The sequence below is a fragment of the Dipodomys ordii genome, unplaced genomic scaffold, assembly GCF_000151885.1.
Source record: "Dipodomys ordii isolate 6190 unplaced genomic scaffold, Dord_2.0 Scaffold23, whole genome shotgun sequence".
In the NCBI taxonomy this organism is placed as follows: Eukaryota; Metazoa; Chordata; class Mammalia; order Rodentia; family Heteromyidae; genus Dipodomys; species Dipodomys ordii.
This window is the reverse complement of record NW_012267239.1, coordinates 7,276,900-7,302,154: the sequence shown is the minus strand read 5'-3', so window position 1 is coordinate 7,302,154 and position 25,255 is coordinate 7,276,900. Positions and strand designations below refer to the sequence as shown.

Sequence of the window (25,255 nt, the reverse complement as noted above, 5' to 3'; positions counted from 1 at the left end):
GTGGCGATCAGGAGGATCCCAGTTTGAGGCCTAGGCGAGCCCCCCTCCAAAAAGCAATTGCAAGACCCTATCAGAACTGATAGAGGGACAAAAAGCTGGACGTGGTAGCACATGCCCATCATCCAGCCATGTGGTAAGTACACATAGGAAGATGGTGGTCCAGGACAGCCTAGGAACAAATTCAAGACCCAACAATTAAAGCAAAAAGGGGCTAGGGATGTGACTCAAGTGGTAGAGCCCCCAGCTAGTAAGCTCAAGGAACTGTATTCAAATACTACTACTCCCAAAACAATCCCACCAAAAAAAAAAATTCAAGTAAACTCATTGGGCTTTAAACATAGTTTTCAATAGCTGTTATCTGCTGTTATAACTAACGTTGGTGTTACTATGCTGTACATGAAGAGGGTCCGTTTCTAGGCTGAAATGTCAGAAATACTGCAAAACTAGCCTACTTCTTCCATCCCAATAGATCGTGCTAGGAGAGACAGGTTTGATGATTCATTTGGGAAGATGCTATTAACGCTGGGTGGAGCTGGTTCTGGGAATGGTGAAATTTTGCCGGGTGAACACCTCACTCCCACTGAGTCAATTCCAACTCATGCACTGACTGCCATTGGTCCAGCCGGTCCTGGCAATCAACTTTGGAGGATGTTTGCAAGTCATGGAGAAGTGTGGTGGCTCACCAATACAAAAGGCTGAAGGTGCTCCTCTGCGTAGGCTGGAATTTCCCCTACAATGCAGTTTTTTAAATCAAATATTTCATCATCATTGGTGCATAGTATATACCGCACACATATCTGTGGCTTGTGTGGATATCTGCCCTGCTTTGGTTAAGCAGAGAGTGTTGGAGACATGTTGGACAGATACCAACCACTAGCTTGAAGGGACTGCCATTGCCCAAAACTGGGACAGTCTGGTCACTTAAATCAATTGGAACTGTTAGGAATGGGCAGTGTGGACCTACATTCTGCCCAGTACTGATGTGAATAAACAAACACATTTGTTTAGAAATGGTTCATTTACAAATCCTAAATGAACCAGGAACCTGTGGCTCATGCCCATAATCCTACTCAGAAAGCTGAGACTTGAGGATTGAGGTTTGAAGCTAGCCCAGGCAGACAAATCAGAGACTCTTCCCTTCAAATAATCAGCAAAAGGCTGTAATGGGAGGGATTGCTCAAGTGGTAGAGCATCTGCTGTAAACAACCACCACAAAAGTCTAGCAAGAGCATGAAGTCCTGATTTTAAGCCCCAGTGTCCCCGTGGGGGGGGGAAGGGGGAAGAGAGAGGATTGCTAATCTCACCGTACTTCCCTGTGAAGTATTATTCATTTCACTAAGGAAGCAAACCGCTTTACAGTGGAGAAGTGTTCAGGGGCGAGGGGTGCCACCTTACACAAAGGATCAAGTTAACATCTTCAATAATAGGACCACCTGAGCGTCAGTGGATCACGCCTGGAATCCTAGCTACTCAGGAGGATCTCAATCTGAGGATCACGGTTCAAAGCCAGCCTGGGCAGGAAATGCTATAAAACTCTAATCTCCAATAAACCACCCAGAAAACTGGAAGTGGCGCTGTGGCTCAAGTGGTAGAGCGCTCACCTTGAGCTGAAGAACTGAGGGACAGTGTCCAGGCCCAGAGTTCAAGCCCCACAACTGACACACACACACACACATAAAAGGACAGGAGTCATATGTCCCCTGTGACAACACACAGACATGACTTCACCCCAGGGCTGGGTTATTTGGTGAAGGACAGAACCCATAATCAGCATCAGAAGATATACAATCTGCATGTGATCGCGAGCGAACACTAGACAAAGCCCCAAGAAAGGACATGCTCCAAAGTCACCACCCTCAAAGACCTCAAGGTGGGCAGAGTCCGGGAAAGACAGGAATGTTCCAGACTTGAAGGAGACCTAAGAGTTGGGACAGTCACATGAAACATGCAATCCTGGCTGAGATCTCATGCTACCAAGGACATATGGGAACAAATGAGTAACCCTGAGGACTAAAGGCCAAATGGTAGTGTTGTCTCAGTGTGGATTTCCTGCAGGAGGAGAGATCGGTGATGCTGGAGGAGGAAAAACACATAAAAATAATGACCAGGGCTATCAGTAGCTTCTGTTCAAGTAGTTCAGAACAAAACCTATTATTTGTATAGTCCTGCGCCTTCTTTGCATGCCTGAGGTTGTATCAAAAGAAAAAAGAAGCCAGGTGCTCAGATCTGTCGTCATAGTCACTCAGGAGGCTGAGAGCTGGAGGATTTTGGTTCAAGGCCATCTGGACAGAAAAATCTGTGAGAATTCATTTCCAACTCTGCAAACTAGCAGAGCTGTAGGTGTGGCCCTATGTAGTTGAGGGCCAAGCAAGCAAGCAAGCTGAACAAGTATAAGGCTCCAAGTTCAAACCTCAGTACAAAAAGAAAAGAAAAGCCAGGCTTAATGACATATGCTTGTCATCCCATAATTCCAGTGCTCAGGAGCCTGAGGCAGGAGGATCATGAGTTCAAGGTCAGCTTAGGCTACATAGGAAGAAAGAAAAGAAAATTCCTCATAATATTCCTCCCTCCCTCCCTTTTCTTTTCTTTCTTTCTTGTGTGCCAGTATTGGATTGGGGTTTGAACCCAAGGCCTCTTGCTCGGCTTTCACTCATTCTGGTGTTCTACCACTTAAGCCACACCTCCAGTCTATCATTTTTCTGGTTAACTGGAGATAAGAGTCTTGCTCTTAGATCTCAGTCTCTTGAGTAGCTAGGATCACAGGTGTGAGCCACCAGTCCCTGGCAAGAAGCTACTTAACAATGAGCACTTACAATGTGTTAGGTAGGTGAATGGATGGATGGATGGATGGATAGATGATGGGTGGATGGGTGGGTGGATGAATGGATAGATGGTGGCTTTCAAAACACATCATGAACCCAGACCAAAGACATACCAAACCCATGTTCTAAGTCCAGATGCGTCTTGTATCCGCCATGGTTTGTGAGTAGCTTGACTGGCATAGAACGGGTTGAGAAATCAGGATGTCATCTGGTGCCTGAGGTCCCTGTGTGGGCTGTGATGTTGCTGTCTGAAAAGTGGGTGGGTTTCTGGCACCGGGGCACTGGCTCGGCTGGTAAGGCTGAGATGAGATGGTTTGGTAGGACGCTGGAGGCAGCGAGGCTGGGTGGGGTGGGAACAAGCCAAAGCTGGTCGTTTGTGCTCCTGTCTTGGGAGATGGGACTTGATGGGGCATGTCATAGTCTGAGTTATGTGCAAGATGTGATGATGGCTTTGTCCCTCCTGGTCCTCCTCACTTCCTGGTTCTACCTGGGTCATGCTCTTGGTCTAGGCCAATCTCTTCTCTCATCTTCCCCGTGACGGGTTCAGTTTGAATGATTTAGTAAAATTTGGCAGATATTTTTGGGACACTAGTGATTTCTCATCTGTCATATGATAAAACTCAAATTCTTTGCTTCTCTCTTCCCCCTCCCCACTTGTCTCTCTGGCCTCCACTTCCATCCCTCTCTGCTTACCTCATCCATCCCCCTCCTCCCCCCCCCCGCCCTGTGGCTTCACCAAGTTCTCCCCATGTAAGCCTCTTGCTCGCTCATGCACCTCCCGCTGCATCTTTGGCTTGGTTATTTTTTTCTTTGGGCTTCTCAGCTCAAATAAATGCTAGCTCTTTACTCCAGAAGCCTCTCTCAGCTCACAGCCTTGACAGGTTTGTTTGTTTCTGTACTGAGTACTGGGATTTGAACTCAGGGCCTCAAACTCTTGCTTGGCTTTTTCATTGAAAGTTGTGGATCTAACACTTGAGCCACACCACCACTTCTGGGGTTTTGCTGGTTAATTGGAGATAAGAGTCTTACAGACTTTCCTGTCCAGGCTGGCTTTGAACTATGGTCCTCAGATCTCAGGTTCCTGAGCAACCAGGATTACAAGAGTGAGTTACCAGCTCAGGGCTCATTTACCCTGTTTTGCCACCAGTGTTTTGTTTACATTTGTTTACATGTTGTATCCTCCACTGAAACATCAGTTCCACAAGGCTGGACTTTGCTGTCACTTTCTCCTCACTAAGCCCAGTGTGTAGCAGTTACTGGACACACAATGAATTTTACTCCAGAATGAGTATGAAGCTCAATGATTTATTTATTTATTTTTGGTCAGTCCTGGGGCCTGAACTCTGGGCCTGGGCACTGTCCCTCAGCTCTTCAGTTCAAGGCTAGTGCTCTACCACTTGAGCCACAGCACCACTTCCAGCTTTCTCTGCTTATGTGGTGCTGAGGAATTGAACCAAGGGCCTCATGCATGCAAGGCAAGCACTCTACCACTGAGCCACCTTCCCAGCCCAAGCTCAATGATTTTTGGATGAGCAAAGCCTTGGGTTTTATAAAGGATAGAAGCATCTAGGTGAGTTAGGATTGTGATGACTTGCGGCCCACATTGTGGGAAGCATGTCTCCTGGATTGTCGGAGTGGTATTTGGGAAACAGGCTGGCGGAGTTGGATTATAAATTGGGCTGAATCCAACAGGTAACACCAGACTGTTGAGTCAGTCTGGACCCCAGATTTGGGGAAGGAGCTGTCCAGTTAGACAGTGACCAACAGCTAGAAATGATTGAGAGCGAAGAATCAAGCAATGGAGCATCCTTGAAAGACAAGATCAACTAGGGTCTGATGGATGACAGTCAATTTGGTGAACTCAGGGCCTGGGTGTTGTCCCTGAGCTTTTTGGCGCTCTACCACTTGGGCCAGAGTTCTACTTTTTTTGGCTTTTTGGTGGTTCATTGGAGATAGGAGTCTCACGGATTTTCTTGCCCAGGCTGGTTTCGAACTGCGATCCTCAGATCTCAGCCTCCTGAGTAGCTAGGCTGACTGGAGGGAGGCCAGAGCGCCCGGCAGGACAGGCTGTTTTGAAGCAAGCAGGAGGTCCTGAGGAGCGCTGGCTGGGCTGGGCTGGAACCTGGATGGCGAGTGGCTGGTCCGCGAGCGCGCATCCCGAGCGGAGCCGCCCCGCCCGGGTTGGGGTCGAAGCCGAGGGCGGCGCGAGGCGCCTGGGAAAATCTCACCTGGGAGCGGCTCAGCGGGGCGGACCTTCGCAAGTCGCGGGCTTTCACGTTGCCCCGCCCCTCGGCCAATAGCAGAGCAGGGAACCTCCAGACATGGGCTGGGGTTGGACGGGATGGCGCAAAGCCTGGCGCGGATTGGACGCTGCCCGGAGGGGCGGGGCGGGGCTCCGGATAGCTTAGGCGCTCCGGCCGGCGGGCGGCGCTGAGCGCTCAGCCACGGGGGCGCGGGGCAGGCGGAAGTGGCGACGCTGGCGTCCCAGGAGCTCCCGGCCGGCGGCAGTGACGGCCCCGGCGCTGACGGCGGCGGCCCGGGGGGCGGCGTGGACGCCCGCGGCGCCGGCTGGGGCATCACCGCGGGCCTTGACCCCGAAATGGCGCTGCTGGCCGAGCACTTGCTGAAGCCGCTGCCCGCGGACAAGCAGATCGAGACCGGGCCCTTCCTGGAGGCGGTGTCCCACCTGCCGCCCTTCTTCGGTAAGTCGGGGTGACGGCGGGGGGGGGGCTCGGGGAACGGGGCGGATGGCCTGCAGCCCCGATCCCCGGACACCCCAGACACCCCGAGGCCCGTTTCTAGTCCGCAGACCCCCCCTTCCTTCCGAGCATCCCCAAATTCTCCCTGCTCCGAGCGTGCCCCCTTCCCCATCTCTACCCGGACATCTCCACGCCCTCCATCTCCCTCCCGCTGCTTCAGATAGATAACTCCAGCCATGCGCTGCTTCCTCCTGCACCCCAATCACCCCTGACCTCCCCCCCCGCAAAGTCCCTTCCTCTTGCATCACCGCCGGGGGACCCCGGGTCCTCCGCCTCCCCCCAAACTTCCTGCCTCTCCCCCAAAGGCCAGCATCCCTCACCCCGTCTTCTTTAAAGACGAGTAAACCATCCCTTGCTTGACCCGTCCAGAGTCTCTCCTTCAATGTTGCTGCATATTCCAGATCAAAGACGCCCCCTCTCCCCACAAAACTGCACCTCTCCGGAGGAGGCAGGCAGGGAGGGGGATTTTGGCGACAAGTTGCAAAACGCCAGGGGAAGTTACTGAAAATTATTTCCTCCATTTAGGCTGAGATTCTGCGTGAGGATCAGAGGGGCTGCTTTATGGGGTGGCTGTCAGATATTGGCATCTTGGCACCTTGTGCTTCGAAAGAGAAAAACCCTGCTGGGTGCTGGTGGCTCACTCCTTAGGCTTAGCTACTCAGGAGACTTGAGATCTGAGGGTCACAGTTGGAGGCCAGTTGGGGCAGGAAAGTGCCTGAAACGCTTATCTCTAGTGAACCACCAAAAAGCCAGAAGTGGAGCTGTAGCGCAAGTGGCACCATGCCAGCCTTGAGTGAAAAAGCTAAGGGACAGCACCAGGTGGTGAGTTCAAGCCCCAGGACCAGCACAGACATACACACTCAGAAAACACCCCCCCTCGCCGCTTATATGTCAAAGGAGGTCATCTGACCTCTGGGAAGGTGATTCCTAAGCCCAGGACAGCTCTTCCTCCTTCACTTCCCTCCCAGTCCAGCTCAGTCCAGGTCCTCCATGGAAAATGGGAAGGGAATCCAATGACATCTGCCCTTTGCCTTTCGGTCCATAAAGAGTGCAACCTGAGCCTTGCTTTCTTCTCTGGGGAACTCTCCCAGAGCCCCGCCCTGCTGTTGTACTCAGCCATATTGCAGAAAGACATCAGTCCCCGGGACAGAGTCCAGCCAAAACCCACAAAGGGGCAGACTTGGACTGAAGAGATCTGCTACCCAGCCGGTCATTCCCAGGGCTGGTTGGGAGCAGTTGTTCCCACAGAAGTGTACAGTTTTGCCTAGCTCTAGCCTAGATTATTTCCTCCTCCACCTCTGAGCCTCAGGGTCCCCATCTGTGAAATGGGGATGCTGATCCCCGTGGTATGTGCGGCTGTGAGGGGACGACGGCTTTACGGCTTTATAGCTGTAAGTCCTGGGTCCAGTTTTGCTTCCTTCTCACAGTAGATGATTAACCAGTGCTGAATGGGCTGAGTGACTTGCCTGGTCTGGATGAGTCTCCAGCCCGGGCAGCCACCTGACCGAAAGTGGGGTCTCAACCTTTCACATCTATCACTGTGCTCTCAGTACCCTGGCACATAGTAGGTGCTCAGTCAATACTGTGTCTACAGCCCTTGCTTATTATCAGTATTTGAAGCTTGAGATAATACTGCTTCTGGTTGTGGTGGTTTTAGCACCGAGGAGTTGATTCTTTTCTTGCTTTGTTGTTTCCTCTTTGGTGGTATGAACTGTGGCATGCATAGCCACCTTGCTCGGGACCCGGATTTACATTCTGTTTAAACCACTGACTCTCAACTGAGGGTAGTTTGGTCCCTTAGGTGACGTCTAGCAATGTCAGGGGACATTGTTTTATTCTTGGCCATAACTCAAGGGGTACAATCGGGGTTCTTCCTAAATGTCCTACAATGCACAGGGCAGCCCCCACCCACCACCACCACAGAGACTGCTCAGCCTCAGCGCCAGCAGTGAGTCTGAGGTGGGAGATGCAGGTTGGGCCGTGTGGCTCTTCTTCCTGGGGCACACTCCAGGTGCAGTGATCTGGCTGGTTGGGCAGGAAAGGGGGAGGTGGTGGCTGGAGCCAGCACAGAGGAGCACCTCTGCCCCCCCCCCCTTTCCCTGGTCTCAAAAGACCCTTGTCTCTGCTGCCATGCTGTGCTGTGGGCTGTCACAGCTCTGGACAGAAGCTCCATTCACACAGAAGCCACCAGTGGGCTTGGACCACAAAGGACTGAACAGCCGGTGGCCCTGTCTCTGCCCACCAGAGCCATTCACTGCTCACTGAAGAGGATGCTTCTTAACATAAACTAGAGAAAAAGCAAAAGAAAAGTGCTAATCTGTGGTGAGCTGTGCTCTTCTGCAGAAAACTTTCTCTGGAGGGTTTGATGCTGGGGTTTGGGGAAAGTTCTTCCCTGCTGGCAGGGAGGGATTCTAGTCTCCATCTGGGAAGCAGCTGCTCACCAACATGACCCGGGCAGTGTGTGTGGCTCTCTAATACAGCTGGCCTGAGGTGACCATTGTCTCAAGCCAAGGTTTATCCACTGAGGCACAGCCAGCTTGGGGGTCATTTGGGGGGGGATGGGAGGCTGCTGCCAGGTATGTCATAAGATGTTGTGCATTCCTGATTGCTACCCTCCAAGATATTATCTCCGGGGAAGCAAAGTCAGCTCTGATTCATATTCTCTCTTTCTCTCTCTCTCCCTCCCTTCCCCCCCTCTCTATGTGGCTGAAATCTGTGTCTTTAAAAAATTTAATTTAATTCTGCAAGGAAGGTTTAGTCATGGAAGGAAATTTATGCAAAGCTAACTGATGCCTGCCATTTATTGAACACTTACTGTGTGCTTAGTACTGTATGTGAATACACTTAGTCTTACCATCAACTCTGTGTGTGTGTGTGTGTGTGTGTGTATGTGTACACGAGTATACCAGTACTGGGGCTTGAACTCAAGGCCTGGGTACTGTCCCTTATTTTTTTCACTCAAGACTAGTGCTCTACCACTTGAACCACAGCTCCACTTCCAGCTTTTTGGTGATAATTGGAGATAAGAGTGTCATGGACTATCCTTCCAAGTGCTGGCTTTGAAGATTGATCCTCATCTCAACCTCCTGAGTAAATTAGGATTACAGAGGAGAGTCACTGGTATCCACCATTCCCATAACCTCTTTTATTTATTTATTTTTTTGTCAGTTGTAGGGCTTGAACTCTGGGCCTGAGCACTGTCCCTGAACTCTTCAGCTCAAGGCGAGATACCACTTTGAGCCATAGCACCACTTCCAGTTTTTGGTGGCTCATTGGAGATAAGAGTCTCATGGACTTTCCTGCCCGGGCTGGCTTTGAACTGTGATCCTCAGATCTCAGCCTCCTAAGTAGCTAAGATTACAGGTGTGAGCCACAGTACCCAGCTGGACCATGTTTATTTAACTGATCCACTACTGTTAGACACTCAAATTGCTGCCTGTTTTGGTTGTTTTTTTTGTTTTGTTTTTGTGCACAATTTCTGTGCACAATTCTTCGGAACTTTATTTGTTTTAGAAGTGTAGTTATTGGGCTCAAGGGTGTGCAGTCTTTTTATTGGCTAGAACAAGCCCCGGTTCTTAAACCTTTGTAGGGTGTGGTTTGTAACCTAGTTGGTTGGGCTTGGTGAATGCTGGTTCTTTGTGCTATAGTGGGTGTGGGTCACAAGTCAGCCTCCTGCTTGTCCGGTTTGGAGCATCTCTGCTGGGCTTTGCCTGTCCTCTATCTCTAGCCTGAATCTCTCTCCAGTTGTGCAGGTTTTGCCACATCCGCTTCAAGGCCAACCCTTTCTCCCTACCTTGACCCAGTAATTGGATCGCACCCTACTGATCAGTTTGCAAGATTGGCTTTGGTCAGGCTTTCTCTCCCTCCATCCCTCTCCTCCTCGTCCCCTCCCCCTTCCCCCCCCCCCTCAACCTTTAGATGAGTTTTGCAGCCCTTCTAAAGCACTGACAACTGGCAGGCAGAGAAAGAGTCAATGAGATGTCATTGAGAATGGTTGCTTTCCACCTTGAAATCAGGGAACCTGGGGGAGAGCTGCCATGGTTACCTTGCATTTTCCTGTCAGTCTGCTTCCTGCCCCTCCACTTGGCTGTGTTTGAGGTGCAGGGGGGAGACACCACTGTAACTCAGAACACCTGGGACAGATGAGTGGGAAGAAACACAGGCATTTGTATCAAGCTGAGCCAGCCCAACCAGCCCAAGCTTGAGTCCTGTGGGGAGCTGGGGATGCTGTGTGTCCATGCATAAGTCCTTGCCCTCTCTGAGCCTGCAGTCCCAATTGTGAATGGAAGAAACACAGCCTCCCGGGAGGACCCGTGGAGGTGATCTAGGGTGGTGTGGGTGCTTAGTGCCTGGAGTTGCCCCATCTTTGCCCAGGCAGGAGAGAGCTCTAAAAGGGGCATCTTGTTGTCACACAGCCTTTGGGACATGGGTCTGCCAAAAGGAAGCCACCTCTGAGTCTCGATGACACACTGCCAGGGCTCAGGGCCAGCTGCTGGCTGCTTCCAGCAGAATCGCACCAGAGCTGTCGTTTGTAGCATCTGAAGGCCAGAGTGGATGGGACCCTGGTGCCTGCTCGCGCCTGTCCCCTGCTGACGGCAATTAGATCCTTTAGTGTTCAGGGAAGTCCTGGCGTGAGGTCAGGCCGAGGGTCTGACATCTCTTGCTAGAGAGCACCAGAGGGAAGGCAGGGGAGAAGTCGCAGCCCGGCACTGACCGCTTCAGAGAGGTGAAGAGATTTGATTAAGCCATCCTCTGGGCTTTGAAGCAGGTGCAGCCCTGTATGGGTGTGGGGGCGATCAGAGGGTCAGCTCTGGCCCTCTGGGGTGGCCAAGTTTGGAGTTGGGGGAGTGGGGAAGTGACCGGAAGTTGCCTGGCAAAAAATGTGCTTATTTCAGTGAGCTTAGGGTGGAAATGAAAGGTCTAAGGGCTTGGGTTTCATTGTTGCAGCTGAATGCTACTTCCTTTTGTTACATTCCCACAGTGCTTCGTAGATCAAAGCCAGTCTCCCCCCCCTTCCCCCCACTCCATAGTGCTAAGTGTATCTTGAGTCTCACTGGCTCCTACCAAACCTCTGCAGCTCATGATTCCACAGTGATCCTGCTTGCCCCAGGTCCTAACTTAACTTCACTACTCGGAGATGGTGTGTGTGTGTGTGTGTGTGTGTGTGTGTGTGTGTGTTGCACGCACACACACATGTGTACACACCTTGAATTCAGGGCCAGGGCACTGTCCCTTAGCTTTCTCCACTCAAGGCTGGTGCTTTACTACTTGAACCGCAGCTCCACGTCCAGCTTTTGGGTGGTGAATTAGAGATGAACAGTTTTCATGGACTTGCCTGCTCGGATTGACTGTGAACAGTGATCCTCAGATCTCAGCCTCCTGAGTAGCTAAGATTACAGACTGGAGCCACCGGCATCTAGAGTTCCAAAGCTCTTTTATTCCTTCTTTCCCTTCCTTTCTTTCTCCTTTGGCTTCTTCTTCTTCTTCCTCTTTTTCCTTCTGCTCTTCCTCACCCCCTCCACATCGGCTTTGCTTTCTTGGTCATCTTCTGGTTTTCTTCTCTAAAGACACGCTTTGCCTATTGGGAAAGATAGTGATGATGGTGATGATAGCATATATAATAATTAGCATACAAATAATAACAGCTTCTATTCAAATAAGCACTTCACCTGGGTGTCCTTAATTGCCCTCATCTATTTGCTTACACATCTCACCTAAACATCACTGTAATCCATGAGGCCAAGTCATTAGCAGCCTCACTTCACAAACAAAGGAGCTGCAGTGCAGAGAAGTTAACTAAGTTCTCCCAGGCCACACAGCAGGTGAAGAGGACTGGTGTCCCCGTGGCCCTCTCCATTCCAGCCTGGATTTTGCCAAAGGTGGTAACTGGCGTCAGTGGTTGGCAGGTCGAGGGGGTCACTTTTTAAGACAATAATTTGAATTATTTGGTAAGCATTGGTGCTTATTTTTGCCAGTAAGAACCTCAGTGCTCTTCTTCAAAACAGGCCCGATTGCCACCCGACCTATGACAGCACCACCCCCCAGATGGATAAATGATTTATTTCCCCGGCTGGAATTTGAGAGCTTCCATTGTGATCCTTGTAACCCAGGACCTGTAAAGTTAATCTGCCCTGGGTGCCTAATTACTGAACTTCATTATCCACCTAGGAAAACAATGGCATCAGCAGTGGTGACAAACATGCTGTCACTCCTTTTTGGAAGTTTTTTTTTTGGTTGGGCTAGTTAGGTCTGTTCTTGTCCTGACTCACGCAGGCTGGAACTGAAGCTGTACGTCTCACAAGGCAAACATATGTCAGGTGTCTTTTGCTGGTCGTTTGAGCTGGGCCTCGGCCCACCTCCAACTCATAATCCCCCTGTCCCGACTTCCCCAGTGCTGGGATTACACGCCTGTGCCACCACACCCGGCTTGGCATTTTGTTCTTGAATGGAGATTCTTCCTGAGATGAAAAGGGAGGGTGGACTAGGGCAGGGTGAGTCTGTACCTGTTACTCAACAGTGCAAAGATGAAGGCCTTGTGGGGGCAGCCAGGATGGAAATTTCCAGATGTGTGCTGTGTTCTTTTCTTCTTCTTTCAATACTGAGGGTGGCACCCAGGACCTCAAGAATGCTAGGCAGGTTCTACCTGCCACTGAGCTGCGGCGGCTAGCTGGGCTGTGGGCTCGCTAAGCATGATGGGTAACTCTCCAACGCTGGGGAGGCTGTGGAAAGAGGAAATGAGCTAGGCTCCAGCCTCGTAGGCCTACAATCCTCAGTGAGGAGGCTGAGATTTGAGGGCTATGGTTTGAAGCCAGCCCAGGCAGGAGAGTCCAGGAGATTCTTATCTCCAGTTAATCAATAGGGAAAAAGCTTAAAGTGGAGGTGTGGTGGCTCAAGTGGTAGAGAAGGGGGAAAAGGTAAGGGGCAGCATCCAGACCCTGATTCAAGCCCTAGTATGGCACACAAAAAAAGAGAGAGGAAAGAGGAAACGAGTCTCGTGCAGGCACACATGGTGGCTGCTGGGGAAGTCTGCTTTCTGGGCAGAGTCACCCTTCTGAGCACTGGCAGAGACCCAGGCAGGAGGCCCTGCATGGCTCCTGGCCAGCTAGAGTTGTCCAAGAGGACATGCGCAAATGCCTTGCTTTGTGCCAGAATGCCTTTTACTTGGCAAGTCATAGTGACGGAGTCAGAGCACTGTAGCCAGGGCAGGAAGAAGTAGATTAAATATTTGTGTGTGTGTGTGTGTGTGTCTGTGTGTGTGTGTGTACAAAGACAAGGTGTGATGGTGCCCACCTGTAATCCCAGTCCTTGGAAGGTAGAGCTAGGAAGATCATAGTCTGAGACCAGCTAAAGAACTGAGGGGGTGGGGAAGTGGGCTGGGAAGGTGGCTCAGTGGTAGAGCGCTTGCCTTGCATGCCTGAGGCCCTGGGTTTGATTCCTCAGCACCATATAAGCAGAAAAAGCCGGAAGTGGCGCTGTGGCTCAAGTGGTAGAGCATTAGCCTTGAGCTGAAGAGCTGAGGGACAGCGCCCAGGCCCAGAGTTCAGGCCTCATGACCAACAACAAACAAACAAAGAAGAACGGAGGGGAAAGGAAAGCACTATTATGGTTGAAGTGGTAGAACGAGGTAGTGAGTGCAATCCCACATGCTGCCCAAACCCCAAGAAACCTGAAGACAAGCCATGTCCAGCCTAGGGGGAAAGCTGAAGGGGGCCTGGGCATCTCTGAGTCAGCCTGAATTAATACATATGTATGTACGTATGCATGCATGGGTATACATATGAGGTACTGGGCCTCATGCTAGCTAGGGAATACTCCATCACTTGTGCCACTCGTTAATCCTAATAATTTACTTTTTGGGGGGGGGCGGAGTGGGGTTGTGAGGCTTGAACTCAGAGCCTGGGTGCTGTCCCTGAGTTCTTTTGCTCAAGATTAGCACTCTATCACTTGAGCCACAGTGCCACATCTGGTTTTCTGGTGGTTCACTGAAGATAAATCTCATGGACTTTCCTGCACAGGCTGGCTTTGAACCGTGATCCTCATATCTCCAGCTCCTGAGTGACTAGGATTATAGGCTATAATTTGTGTTGTTGATGTGGACCCTTTTTAGAAAGTTACAATAAGTATAAACACAGGGACATTTGTGTTACATTGTGATGAATTCATAAAAATCAACTGATAGATGGAGATATTTCCCTGTTTAAATTTTATTTTCTTTTTCTTATGGAGATTAAGCATCTTTTCATCTGTGAATTGCTCAGTGTTCTATAGAGCTATTTTTCTTATTGATTTGTAAGCACTCTACGTATTAAGGATAATCTTTATTACATTTGTTTCACAAAGTCTATTTCTTGTCCCACTTGGTTACTGGGCTTTTGTAGTGGGATTTTCTCCCTGCCCTATACAGAAAGACTCTGGATTGATTTATTTATTTACCTGTCCTAGGCTTGAATTCAAGGCCTGAGCACTGTCCTTGAGCTTTTGCTCAAGGCTAGCACTCTACCACTTGAACCACAGCGCCACTTCCAGCCTTTTCTGAGGAATCAAAACCAGGGATTCATGCATGCTAGGCAAGCACTCTACCACTAAGCCACGTTCCCAGCCCAAGACTCTGGGTTTTATAATCAATTTTCTCTCTTCTATTATGTCTTCTAGGACGAGTAACATCCTTAGCAAAAAGCTTCTGCTAAGCAGAGAGGGTCATTCGCCAGTTCTGAGTAGCTAGAGCCATACTGCACATAAACTGTGCGCACAAGTGCAGTCTAGCCCTATGAAATAAGATGGTGGGATCTTATCTGATTTTTATCTCTTTAATAACAGCTTCCTTTCTCCCTGGAGGTTAGATGATGAACTAGAGAAACATTCTGATGCCTTCCCTCCCTGGCTCCCTCCTTCCCTCTCCTCCTTCTCCCTCCAGGTAGACAGGTCTGTCCAGATGTATTAAAGAGTCTGTTTGCTGTCAGTTAGCAAAACAAATCTGGAAAACTGGTAAAACTGGAAAGGTAGTTTTGGGGCTGGGTTCTGTGGGAAAGGAAAGGGGGACATAAGCTGCTTGAGACTCTGCCCAGCACCCAGAACTCAGCACTCAGCACTCAGCACAAGCAAGCCCAAGTGGGAGCTGTTAGCAAGGCACCATCACGTGCTTGCCCTGGGGTTCTCCATCAGAGGTCTCTCGTTTTTTTCCTTGAGGTCGCGTGAACAGGTGGAAATGTTCTAGAAAGGGAGATGTGGGACCCATCTTGGCTCTGTGGTTGTATCTGGGCTCCTGGCACTTGTGTGGCTCTGGCTAAGTCTGTTGACTTCTGAGTCCTGGGTTCCCGTGCTGGACACACAGAAGGCCTTGGCGGCTGACGGCTGTGCAGACCGCATACATGTGGAGCGCTTCTGGGCTGTAGACGTGAAGGACTCACGCCTGCAGGAGCAAATCACTTAGCTTAGATTCGAACCCAGCACCTGCTGGTTCTAGAGCACTAGGCTCTTCCCCACGCTCATAGTCTGCCTTCAGCTACCTCAGTGCATAGAGATGCACACTGAAACCCCATTCCTGCCAGCCGCACCTCTGGTCGTTGTCACCCTCTCTCCGCTTTGCCGGAAGCATCCTGCAGCCCCCACCCTGTTCCAGGCAGTGGCACAGAAGCTCTGACCCTTATGGGGCCTCCATAGTACACAATAACCACTGCTGTGGGGCCCAGCGCCTGCCGACCAGGGTGGCCTCATGACCCTCAGAGCGCCCTGTCAGGAGAACCCGAAACAAAACATCTTTCTCCTGGCTCCTGGGCGGAGCCACACAGAGCTACATCCAGCCCATTCCAGAGCCAAGGAAGCCAGGAATCTTTTTCTGCATCTCTGAAAAGCACAGGGAGTGACCAGAAGCCTTGGAGGAAAGCTAATAAACCACCCACCTGGCTGTCCGTGCCCAGCCACTGAGCCTGGGGTTCCCATGTCCGCTTTGGAGGCTGGGGGTGAAGATCAGCCCATAGAGGCTGATGGAGCATTTGCTCTGCGCACTATCCCTTACCTCCTTCCCTAGGATTCCCTTTTTACAGGCAGGGAAACTGAGGCCCAGGCCCCTTTGCCTACGTTCCACACCTGCAGGGGTGGCACTCTGAGAAAACACTCTCAATCGCTGCACAGGGGTGCTGTGTGGGGCGCCAGCGCAGCAGGCAGCCGAGGCCACCTGGTCCCTGTGTGGCTCTTAGAGGACAGCCCCTGGGCATTCCACACTAGGCCGGAGCAGTGGGTGAACTTGGAGGAAAGTAAAGAGAAGTAGGCCAGCTACTCAGGAGGCTGAGATCTGAGGATCACAATTCAGAGACAGCCTGTGCAGAAGAGGCTGTGAAACTCTTACCTCCAGTTACCCAGCAGAAAGCTGGACTCGAGCTGTGGCTCACATGGTAGAGTACCAGCCTCAAGTTACAAAGCCAAGCACAAATGCCAGGCGCTGAGTTCAAGCCCCAGTAGTGTCACAAAGGAGGAGGAGGAGGGGGAGGGGACGGAGGAAGAGGAAGAGTAGCTTTATGGGCAGGGATTTCATGAAAATTGTGATAATTTCAGGTATCCAGGAAAGGAGAAAGAACGACAGCAAATACTTGTCCACCTCCCACTTAATCCCTCCATGGTCATTTTGCTGGCCTGCTCACCCTCCATCTGCCCACTAGGCCAAGGTTAATCTTTGGACTTGCTGTACTGAGGGGCGGGACCTAGGTGCTGTCCCTTAGGTTTTTTTACTCACAGCTAGCCCTCTACCACTTGAGCCACAGCTCTACGTCTGGCTTTCTGCTGATTAATTGGCGATCAGTGTCTCCCAGACTTTCCAGCCTGGGCTGGCTTTGCACGCTGCTGGCTTGGCAGGGTACAGCAGCAGCCCAGCCCCCACAAGGGGCCTGAAGGAGAGTCAGCCTGAAGGAGAGTCAGCTGAGCATTGGGTTCATTCACACTTGCCATCCCAGCCCTCAGGAGGCCGAGGCAGGAGGACCCTGCGTTCAGACCAGCCCAGGCTTGCATAGTGGGACCCTGTCAGGGAGGGTCGGGGGTACAGGTCAAGGGTGATTGGCCGTTGGCAGAGGTTCTGGGGGTGTTTGCCAGATCCTAGGAAAAACAGGAAGTCATAAGGTTCTCTGTCACCCAGCATTCACTGCTAAGCTGCTCTGATGTGTTGCGCTCAGAGCCTTATGCCCAGCAAGCATGCGCTCTGCCACTGAGATGCGCTCACAACCGCACTACTTCCCTTCCCCTCCCCCCTCTGCCCTTCCCGCCCCTTTCCCCTCCCCATCCTCCTTCTCTCTCCTTCCCCCTCCCCTCCCCTTTTCTTTTGCTAGTTCTGGGCTTGAACTCCGGGCCTGGGCACTGTCCCTGAGCTTTTTGCACTCAAAGCTAGCACTTTGAGCCACAGCTCCTTTTCTGGCTTTTTGGTAGCTAACTGAAGATAAGCGTCTCACAGACTTAATTGCCGGGGCTGACGCTGAATGACAATTCCCAGCTCTCAGCCTTCTGAGTAGCTAGGACTGAAGGTGTGGCCCAGGCTGGCCTCAAATGCTCCATCCTCCTGCCTCAGCCTCCCCGGTGTGGGGATCATAGGCGTGCACACCCAGCTGCTGCACTATTCCTAATTCCTGTGACAGCTGTCCGCCCCATTTCACACAGGAAGAAACAGGTCCAGGGAGGTGACCCGAACCTTCTTCCCGTTAACACTGTGGGTGCTCACTTAAAGTGTCTAATGCTGCATCCTCCATGTACCTCTTCACAGCTGCAGGTAGAATGTTCCAGATGGCTGGCCCGGTGTGCTGGGTCCTTGGCTGGAATCAGGCCTGCAGAAGGTCCTCCCCCAGCTCCCACACCCACCCATGGCCAGCTGGCACAGATGCCTTGCCTGGCCCACTGGCGGCCGTGGCTCCCTCCTGTGGGTGTGGTTTGGTACCCTTTGACAGCCCGCAGTGGGGACCTGGCCCCCACTTCTGTGGGCTCAACAGAGGACAGGGAGGGGGACAGGAACAGCCCAGCCCCAGTGTGTTTCTCCCTTGGCGCCCAGCCCTCTACTAGGAGCTTTGGCTGCCTTGCTGTCCCTGTCCCGGGAAAGCCCGCCAGGAGGAAGAGGACAGGTGGGCTCTTGGTGTGGAGGCCAGTGTCCCATGTCATCAGCTGAAGGTGTCACCTCTTAGGCCCCATTCCGTGACACACGGGCCCCGGCACAGTGTTCGGCGTCACATCCCTGTGAGGCCCCAGAAAGCGGAACAAATAACCCTAAGCCTATCCTGCCAGTGTGGACGGAGCTAGGAGTCTAGCCCAGGTCCATGTGGGGACAGCGCTCACACCGAGAGTGGAGACTGTCACCTCAGGGAGATGTTCCAAAGGCTCTGACAAGGTCTGCTCTTGGAGCTCAGTACCTCCCAGGCTCCCACAGAACCTAACACCTGAAACAGCTCTGCCCGGCCCCCTAAACTCACCAAGTGAGCCACTCCCAGCTCCTCCTCAGCCCTTGGTGACATCTGCATCACAGCTGAATGTCAGCCTTGTTGGGAATTGAAATCTCTCCTTCTCTCCCTAGATTGCCTCGGCTCCCCAGTGTTCATGCCCATCAAGGCGGACATCAGCGGCAACATCACGGTGAGCACTTGGCCCGTGGGCTGCAGCCCAGCCCAGCTCCACGTCAGGGGTCAGAGGCCTCCTGCCCCGCCACTGCCTCAGGGAAGGGGGAGGAGACAAAAGGGGGCGTGGCTTGATCCTTGGGGGCGGGGAGCAGGTCCTCAGGGGTCTCCAGGACAGCATGAGTGAGCTGTCTGGGCCCAGCCTGGCTGGGAACCTCTGCTCCATCTGCACGCCCAAGTCCATGGTGGCTGTTGAAGTGCAAACACCGGGGTAGTTGTCATTAGGAGAAATCTTGTCCCTGGCCGTGGTCTCTTGAGGACCAGAAGATCCAGCATGCAAAGCAGCTGTCTGCAAAGCACCCTTTCCAATGCCAAGGCCCCCCCCCCTTACCCTACCACCATGCTCTGTTTTCAGAAAATCAAAGCCGTGTATGACACCGACCCCGCCAAGTTCCGGACCCTGCAGAACATTCTGGAGGTGGAGAAGGAGATGTATGGAGCAGAATGGCCCAAAGTGGGGGCCACGCTGGCGCTGCTGTGGCTGAAAAGGTGACGAGGGGCCACTAGGGCAGTGAGGGCTCACGGGAGACTTTGGGAGGGGAGGGGGACGTGGCTCCTAGAGGCTTCTGGCCCGAGGACCAAGCCCTTTCTCAATTCCACCCAGAGGCCGACCCTGAATGCTCAGGGCTCTGATCCGTGCATGGGGTCGGAACTCAAGGTGAGGAGTGGGAATTGGTGTCCAACTGAACCCAGACTGGAGCTCACCCGCAGAGCCAGAGCTGAGTGGCTCACGGGGACCCCGGGTTCTGAGGGTGAAGGGCACTCAAGGTAAGAGCCCCACTGGGAGAGCAAGGCTGAGGTTGTGCCAGGCCTGCAGGCCTTCGGGAGGAACCCCAGCGCTCTTCTAAGCGGGGGGCTGGTGGTACCCAGCTCGGCCACCCAGTGCCGAGAGGAACAGGACACTAGTGGCTGGCACCATTTGGGCTTCCTGCTGACCTTCCACCCTTCTCCTGATCCTCCAACACCCCAGAGCCCTCTGCAGAGAGACTGGCATGGCCAGGCCCACCAGCCCTGCCCTGGTTCCTATTATTACCCAGTGAGAATGGTGTCTCTGGCCAGGGGAGAGCGTGCCAGGGAGATGCTGAGCTCAGGTGGTCTCAGGGACCCTCGTTGTCCTTTGTCCCAGCATCCCCAGTTCCCAGCTACAGCCTGGGCCGCGTGCACCAGGTCCCAAGGTGCGCACGCGCATCTCATAGCTGTGGTCTTAAGGAGCCATCTCTTCTCTGGCCGCAGAGGCCTTCGCTTTATCCAGGTCTTCCTGCAGAGCATCTGTGACGGGGAACGGGACGAGAACCACCCCAACCTCATCCGCGTCAATGCTACCAAGGCCTACGAGATGGCCCTCAAGAAGTACCACGGCTGGATCGTGCAGAAGATCTTCCAGGTGAGTGGGTTCGACCACGTCCACGTGGAGCCTGCGGTTGTCCGGGGCTCAGGAAGGGCTCACCTGCAGTGGCTGCCAGCGCTGCCTGTGCCCTGTGGTGTCTCCTCTGGGTGGCTTGGCCTGCCAGGCTTGACCAAGCTATGGGAGCACAGGTTCATGGTGAATTAGCCTGGTGGACCCTCGGATCCAGCCAGATTGTCACGCTGGACAGGGAGGGAAGAGAGGCCTGGTTTTGATGATCCCCAGGGGTCGGCAGGCTGAAACACCCTGTGTGCTTCAAGCTGTGGCCAGCCATTCTTTTTAACACGTATTTTTTTATTGTAAAGATACTGTACAGAGGGGTTACAGTTACAGGAGTAAGGTAATGAGTACATTTCCTATCAAGCATTGTTTCCTCCTCCTCTGTTTTTCCCCTCTCATCCCTTCCCTCCCCACCTCCACACCTCCTCCCTCCCTCCCCCCCCCCAAGTTGTAAGATTCGTTTTCAACATAGTGTCTTATACATTTCATCTTAACAATGGATCAAACTGTATCCTTATTTCAGCATTTTGTTATGTCCCTTCCCCTCCCCAAATTAGAAAAATGTATATATAAGATGCAGGGCACCAGAATTAAATACAGTGAAAACAGGGGTTAAACCATGGGGGAAGACCATACAAAAGAAACAAAAAAAATCACATAGTACATGATAAGTGCATTAAAAACAACAGCAAGAAAGATAAAACTTCTTGTGTCCCTATCTTGGGGTTCATTTCATTTAGCATCATCTTATATGGTCATATGTACCTTTACCTTTTCTGCTTTTCCTAGACATATACTAATCATTGCAAATAAGGGAAACCATGGGACCTATGTTTCTTTGGGCCTGGCTTACTTCACTTAATATAATTTTTTCCAATTCTTTCCATTTCCTAACAAATGGGGCTGCATCATTCTTTCTGATGGAGGCATAGAATTCCATTGTGTGTGTGTGTGTGTGTATCACATTTTCTTGATCCATTCATCTACTGAGGGACATCTGGGTTGGTTCCATATCTTAGCTATGGTGAATAATGCTGTGATAAATGTAGTTGTGCTGGTAGCTTTACTATAGCCTTGTTTGTGATTGTTTGGGTAAATGCTCAAAAGTGCGATTGCTGGGTCATAGGGGAGTTCTATGTGGAGTCCTTTGAGGAGCCTCCATACTGCTTCCCTAAGTGGTTGAGCGAGTTTACACTCCCACCAGCCATGCAGTAGGGTTCCCTTTTGGCCCCATCCCCTCCAGCATCTGTTGTTACTAGATTTCTTGATTATTGTGGCTGGCCATTCTGCCCACCCGTGTCTCCCTCGGTGTGGATTTGCCTGCTCAGTTTGGCCGGTCTCTCTACTGCGGTTTCTGCAGCGACCTGCCCATCCTTGATGCTTTGAGAACCAGAGTCCGCTGGCTGCTGTGAACTAAGGAGAGTCAGGGGCCAGCTGCATTCAGGCAGGAGAAGCTGCACATGAGGCGGGAATCATGACATCTGCCATCGACTTGGCATGGCTGGGGACAAGGCCCATCCCAGGAGCATCTTGAGTATCCTACCCTCCCTGAAGTGTGTTTCCCCCGACACAGGCCTTACCACCACCCCCTCAACCCTGACAGTGTCACGCGTGCCTAGCCAGGACAGCTGCCCATGAGCTGTAATCCCACCTCTTTCTCAGATCAGGTCAGTGTAGACAGTGAACGGGTGGCTGGCTGGGCATGGTGGAGCACACCTGTAATCCCACCTCCTAGGGAGGCTGAGGCAGAAAGAATGCTTGCTCCTAAGAGCTCAAAGCCAGGCTGGGAGTGAAGCTCCCTGAGCCTTGGGAATGAAGCAGGCCCCGCCTCACAGGCTGGTTTGGAACTTGAATGAGTTTTGTGTAGAGTGCCCGGTCCATGGTTTGCAAAGTCAAAGCCAGTGCTTTCATTCACAGTTCGCTACTCATCCTGCCAAATGCACACCAAGGGGGTTTATCCAGTTGTGGCTTTCTCCTTCTGGCTCTGAAGTTCTGTGCATTCCTGACTCGGCACCTTACAAGTTTGGGGGCAGCTATGAAATTTAGGGCAGTGTTTCAAGGACAGAAGAAAGTCCACATTAGGAGCCGTGAGGGGCTGGGATGTGGCTCCATGGTAGAGTGCTCGGCCTAGCATGCATGAAGCCCTGGCTTCAATTCCTCATACACAGAAAAAGCCAGAAGTGGTGATGTGGCTCAAGTACTAGAGCACCAGCCTTGAGCAAAAGAAGCTCAGGGACAGTGCCCAGGCCCTGAGTTCAAGCCCCAGGACTGGCAAAAAAAAAAAAAAAAAAAGAGCTATGAGCTTCCCAAAGCAGTTTACCCCTCCAGAGCAGAAAACCCAGCAAAGAGGCTTACCTGGGTCAAGCACCTGCTCTGTGCTCTGTGCCAGGGTGAATGAACACTTACTGTGTAGCTGATGCTGGGGCCAGCAACCATTGTGTGCCAAGTGCTGGCCAAGCACCTATTGTGCGCCTGGTCCTGGAGTTAGCACCTACTGTGTGCTTGGTGCTGGGGCCAGCAACTACTATGTACTCAGCCCATCCTAATGGCAACTAGTAATCGCCCAGTAATGGGCTGAGTACCTACTGTGTGCCCAGTGGTAGTCTGAGTGCCTGCTCTATAACCTCTAATCTTTACAAAAGCAACTTAGGTAAATACCATTATTGCTCCGGTTTACAGACAAGGAAACTGAGGCACAGGGAGGCTCAGTGTTAGCTGGTGACGCAAGCTCGAGTTCCACTCAGGTTTGTCTGTCAAGCTGATGCCTGTCCTTCTTGCACACACACACACACACAACTTCCTCTTTCCTGGTCATTCTCCCTCCCACATCACAGCTAGCCCAGCTCTGGCCCTACCTAGCAGGGCTCCGGGCAGTCCTCTGCGTTTCCAAGTCTCCCCTGCTAACACTGATCCCCCTTTTCTTACCGGTCTCAAGGCAGCGCTCTATGCTGCTCCCTACAAGTCTGACTTCCTGAAGGCGCTGTCCAAGGGGCAGAACGTGACGGAGGAGGAATGCCTGGAGAAGATCCGCCTCTTCCTGGTCAACTACACGGCCACCATCGACGTAATCTACGAAATGTACACCAAGATGAATGCAGAGCTCAACTACAAGGTCTAGGTGCCGCCCGCCTGGAACAGGCTATTCGGAATCACTGTGAATCAAACCAGCTCAGCCCCCGCCTCCCCCCCCCAAGCCACCCCCAGGCCAGCTGGGGCCTGTGGGGGAGGGGGTGGCCTTGTTTGTGTGTTTTTTAAATCATGTTTTGGGGCTCATCCTAATGAAGCAATAGATACCCATCTTCCTTCCAACTCACTGAATTTCACAACCATGCAGACCCGTGTGGTACACACCGATTAACAGTTGCTAATACATTGAGTCCTAGGGTTTTTTGGTTTGATTTTTTTTCTGCCCAGAAGCCCAGCTGAGGCAAAGCAAACCCAGCATCTCCTTGCATGATGTTCTGGATATGGTAAGACTGAATGGATTGGATTGAAAATCATGCCAGTGTTTTGTTTTTGTTTTCCACAAAAACAGACTGTGTGTCCTGATGAAGCGTTTGGTACGCACAGCTCTCGTTTCTACAAACTCTGATCCCTCTGCCTCCCCAGAGAGCTTTGTTATTCTTATTTTTTAATGGCTGAAAGCCACCAGCAAGCCTTTTCCAGCAAATGGCCATAGGTGACTGCATTCTTCAGGGTCAGCTTGTCTAGCCTCCGAGAGACCACCCATCCTGGCACCCTCCCGAGAGGGGAGTGTGAGCCACCAGCTGCCGAAACCCAAGAAACCACCTCGCTGCCTTATAACTGCTCCTCAAGTATTGGGGCAAGTAACGTAACCCCAAAAGAAGTGATGTGTGTTTTAAAAAAAAAAACCCAATGAGGAACAATTGGTGATTTTTATGCAGAAACTAAATCATTCTTAACAAATAAATCTATATTTTGGAATCATGTCCGTGTGCTGCTTGCTTCCTGAGTCTTAACTCTAGTATCCAAAAAGAGCACCAGTTGCAGGGCTGGGAAGACAGCAGGGGTGGTTGAGGACTGAGGTTGAGTGGAGTGGGTAATACTGATTTCCCTTATTTCCCGCTCTACTAAAGCAGAGCCCAGTGGACAGGTGGGCCAGGGAAATGCTAGTGTTGGCAGGATGGTCAGTGAACTTCAGGTGAGCAGGTTTTGTGTGTGTGACATTCTGCTACTATGGGATTTGAGCTTGACCCTGAAAATTATGGAACACTTTTCATTTTGATCCAAGACCAGAACTTGAACTTGACACTCATTGGCTCATTGGCTCGCGTTCTCCCAACTGAGCCACGCCTCCAACCCTGTGGAACACCTTCAACCTACATAATCCAATCAGGTGCCCAATTTGGAAGGTTTCTTCTGGCTAAGGGATGGAAGCCATAACTAGTTCCTTTACCATCTTTTCAAATATTGCCCATGGAATTCTGTTCTGCCTAAGCCCTAACTGCTGTCTAGCCCCGCTCACCCACATTGGCTTTCCTGGGAATACAGAACTCTGCCAGCAGATTAAAAGCATACCATCTCATGCTTTCTTTTCTACCTGTCTCAACCAAACTGCCATGAAGGGCTCCCCCCCACCCTCCACTGCTCACGTGCCTGTGGGAACCCCCCTGGGGAGCACTGGGGGTTGGGAATTCCAAGACTAAGCCAAGCAGTGCTCCCCTGCCTTCCTGATTCATTCCTGTCCGTGGGGCTGAGTTCTTCCTGGAGCAGGGAAGCTGTACACCAGGTCCATCAGCGGTCATTTCTCCACCATCTGAGATGTATGCGGGCTTCGGGCACCCCACCGAGAAGAGGAAGCTGAACCAGGAGGGATCCTCTAAATAGCCCCAACATTAGGCCAAGGTCCCTGCATTTGCTCCCCTGTTGACTCACCCAGTTAAAATTCGCCGAGCTACTCAGGAGGCTGAGATCTGAGGATCCGCAGTTTGAAGCCAACCAGGGCAGGAAAGTCCCTGTGAGACTCTCATCTCATAAACCACCAGAAAACCGGAAATGGCCGAGCAGTCCCCAGGAGCAAAAAAAGGAGCTCAGGGACAGCACCCCGGTCCTGAGTTCAAGCCCCAGGACTGATGACAACGACGACATGATGATGATGATGGTGATGATGATGATTCACTGAGGCTAGTAAGACACGCTTTCGAACCCACCATAATGTGTCTCACCGTCCCTCCAGACCCTGCCACACGGACTGGCACCTGCCTGCAGGGGTGCGGGAGGATTGTAAAGTGGTGGGAGCAGCGGGTGAAGCGCAGGAGGTCGCCCCAGTCCGACCTAAGCAGAACCGCGGGCGCCATCTGTAGGGGAGGCCTGGAGCATCCGAGGCTTGGCCCTGCCACAGGAGCGCTGTGTGGCTTTGGGCAGGCCACCTTCCCTCTCTGCGCCTGGTTCTCGTCCACACAATGGGGATTCCCATTGGTAGCGGGCGGTGATGCCGTTATCGTCGCGGACAGGAGAGCCGAGGAGGGAAGGCGCCCCACGCCTCTGCGCCTGCGCACTGAGCGCATGCAGTTCCCGAGGAGCCCGGCAGGTGGCGCCGCCCGCTGCCCGAGCAGAGCCGCCCCAGCTCCCCGCTCCCCTGCTCCCCGCCCCTGCTCCCCGCTCCCC

The 25,255-nt window shown here is 52.1% G+C and overlaps 1 protein-coding gene across 1 annotated transcript; it reads left to right on the top strand.

Moving 5' to 3' along the window:
- Positions 1 to 5,345: 5,345 nt before the first annotated feature.
- Gltp (glycolipid transfer protein) lies at positions 5,346 to 23,575 on the top strand. The gene is made up of 5 exons (XM_013014315.1): positions 5,346 to 5,524; positions 18,123 to 18,181; positions 18,578 to 18,711; positions 19,456 to 19,606; positions 22,563 to 23,575. Exons 1-5 carry the CDS (start codon positions 5,422 to 5,424, stop codon positions 22,743 to 22,745), a joined length of 630 nt encoding a protein of 209 aa, XP_012869769.1. The 5' UTR covers positions 5,346 to 5,421; the 3' UTR covers positions 22,746 to 23,575.
- Positions 23,576 to 25,255: the final 1,680 nt, after the last annotated feature.

What these genes read in the sequence shown, in the direction of transcription:
- Gltp (XM_013014315.1), top strand. Translation starts at nt 5,422, where the DNA reads ATGGCGCTGCTGGCCGAGCACTTGCTGAAGCCGCTGCCCGCGGACAAG. An exon ending in ACATCAGCGGCAACATCACG is followed by an intron (nt 18,182 to 18,577) that starts GTGAGCACTTGG and finishes CTCTGTTTTCAG; the next exon opens with AAAATCAAAGCCGTGTATGA. An exon ending in GCGCTGCTGTGGCTGAAAAG is followed by an intron (nt 18,712 to 19,455) that starts GTGACGAGGGGC and finishes CTCTGGCCGCAG; the next exon opens with AGGCCTTCGCTTTATCCAGG.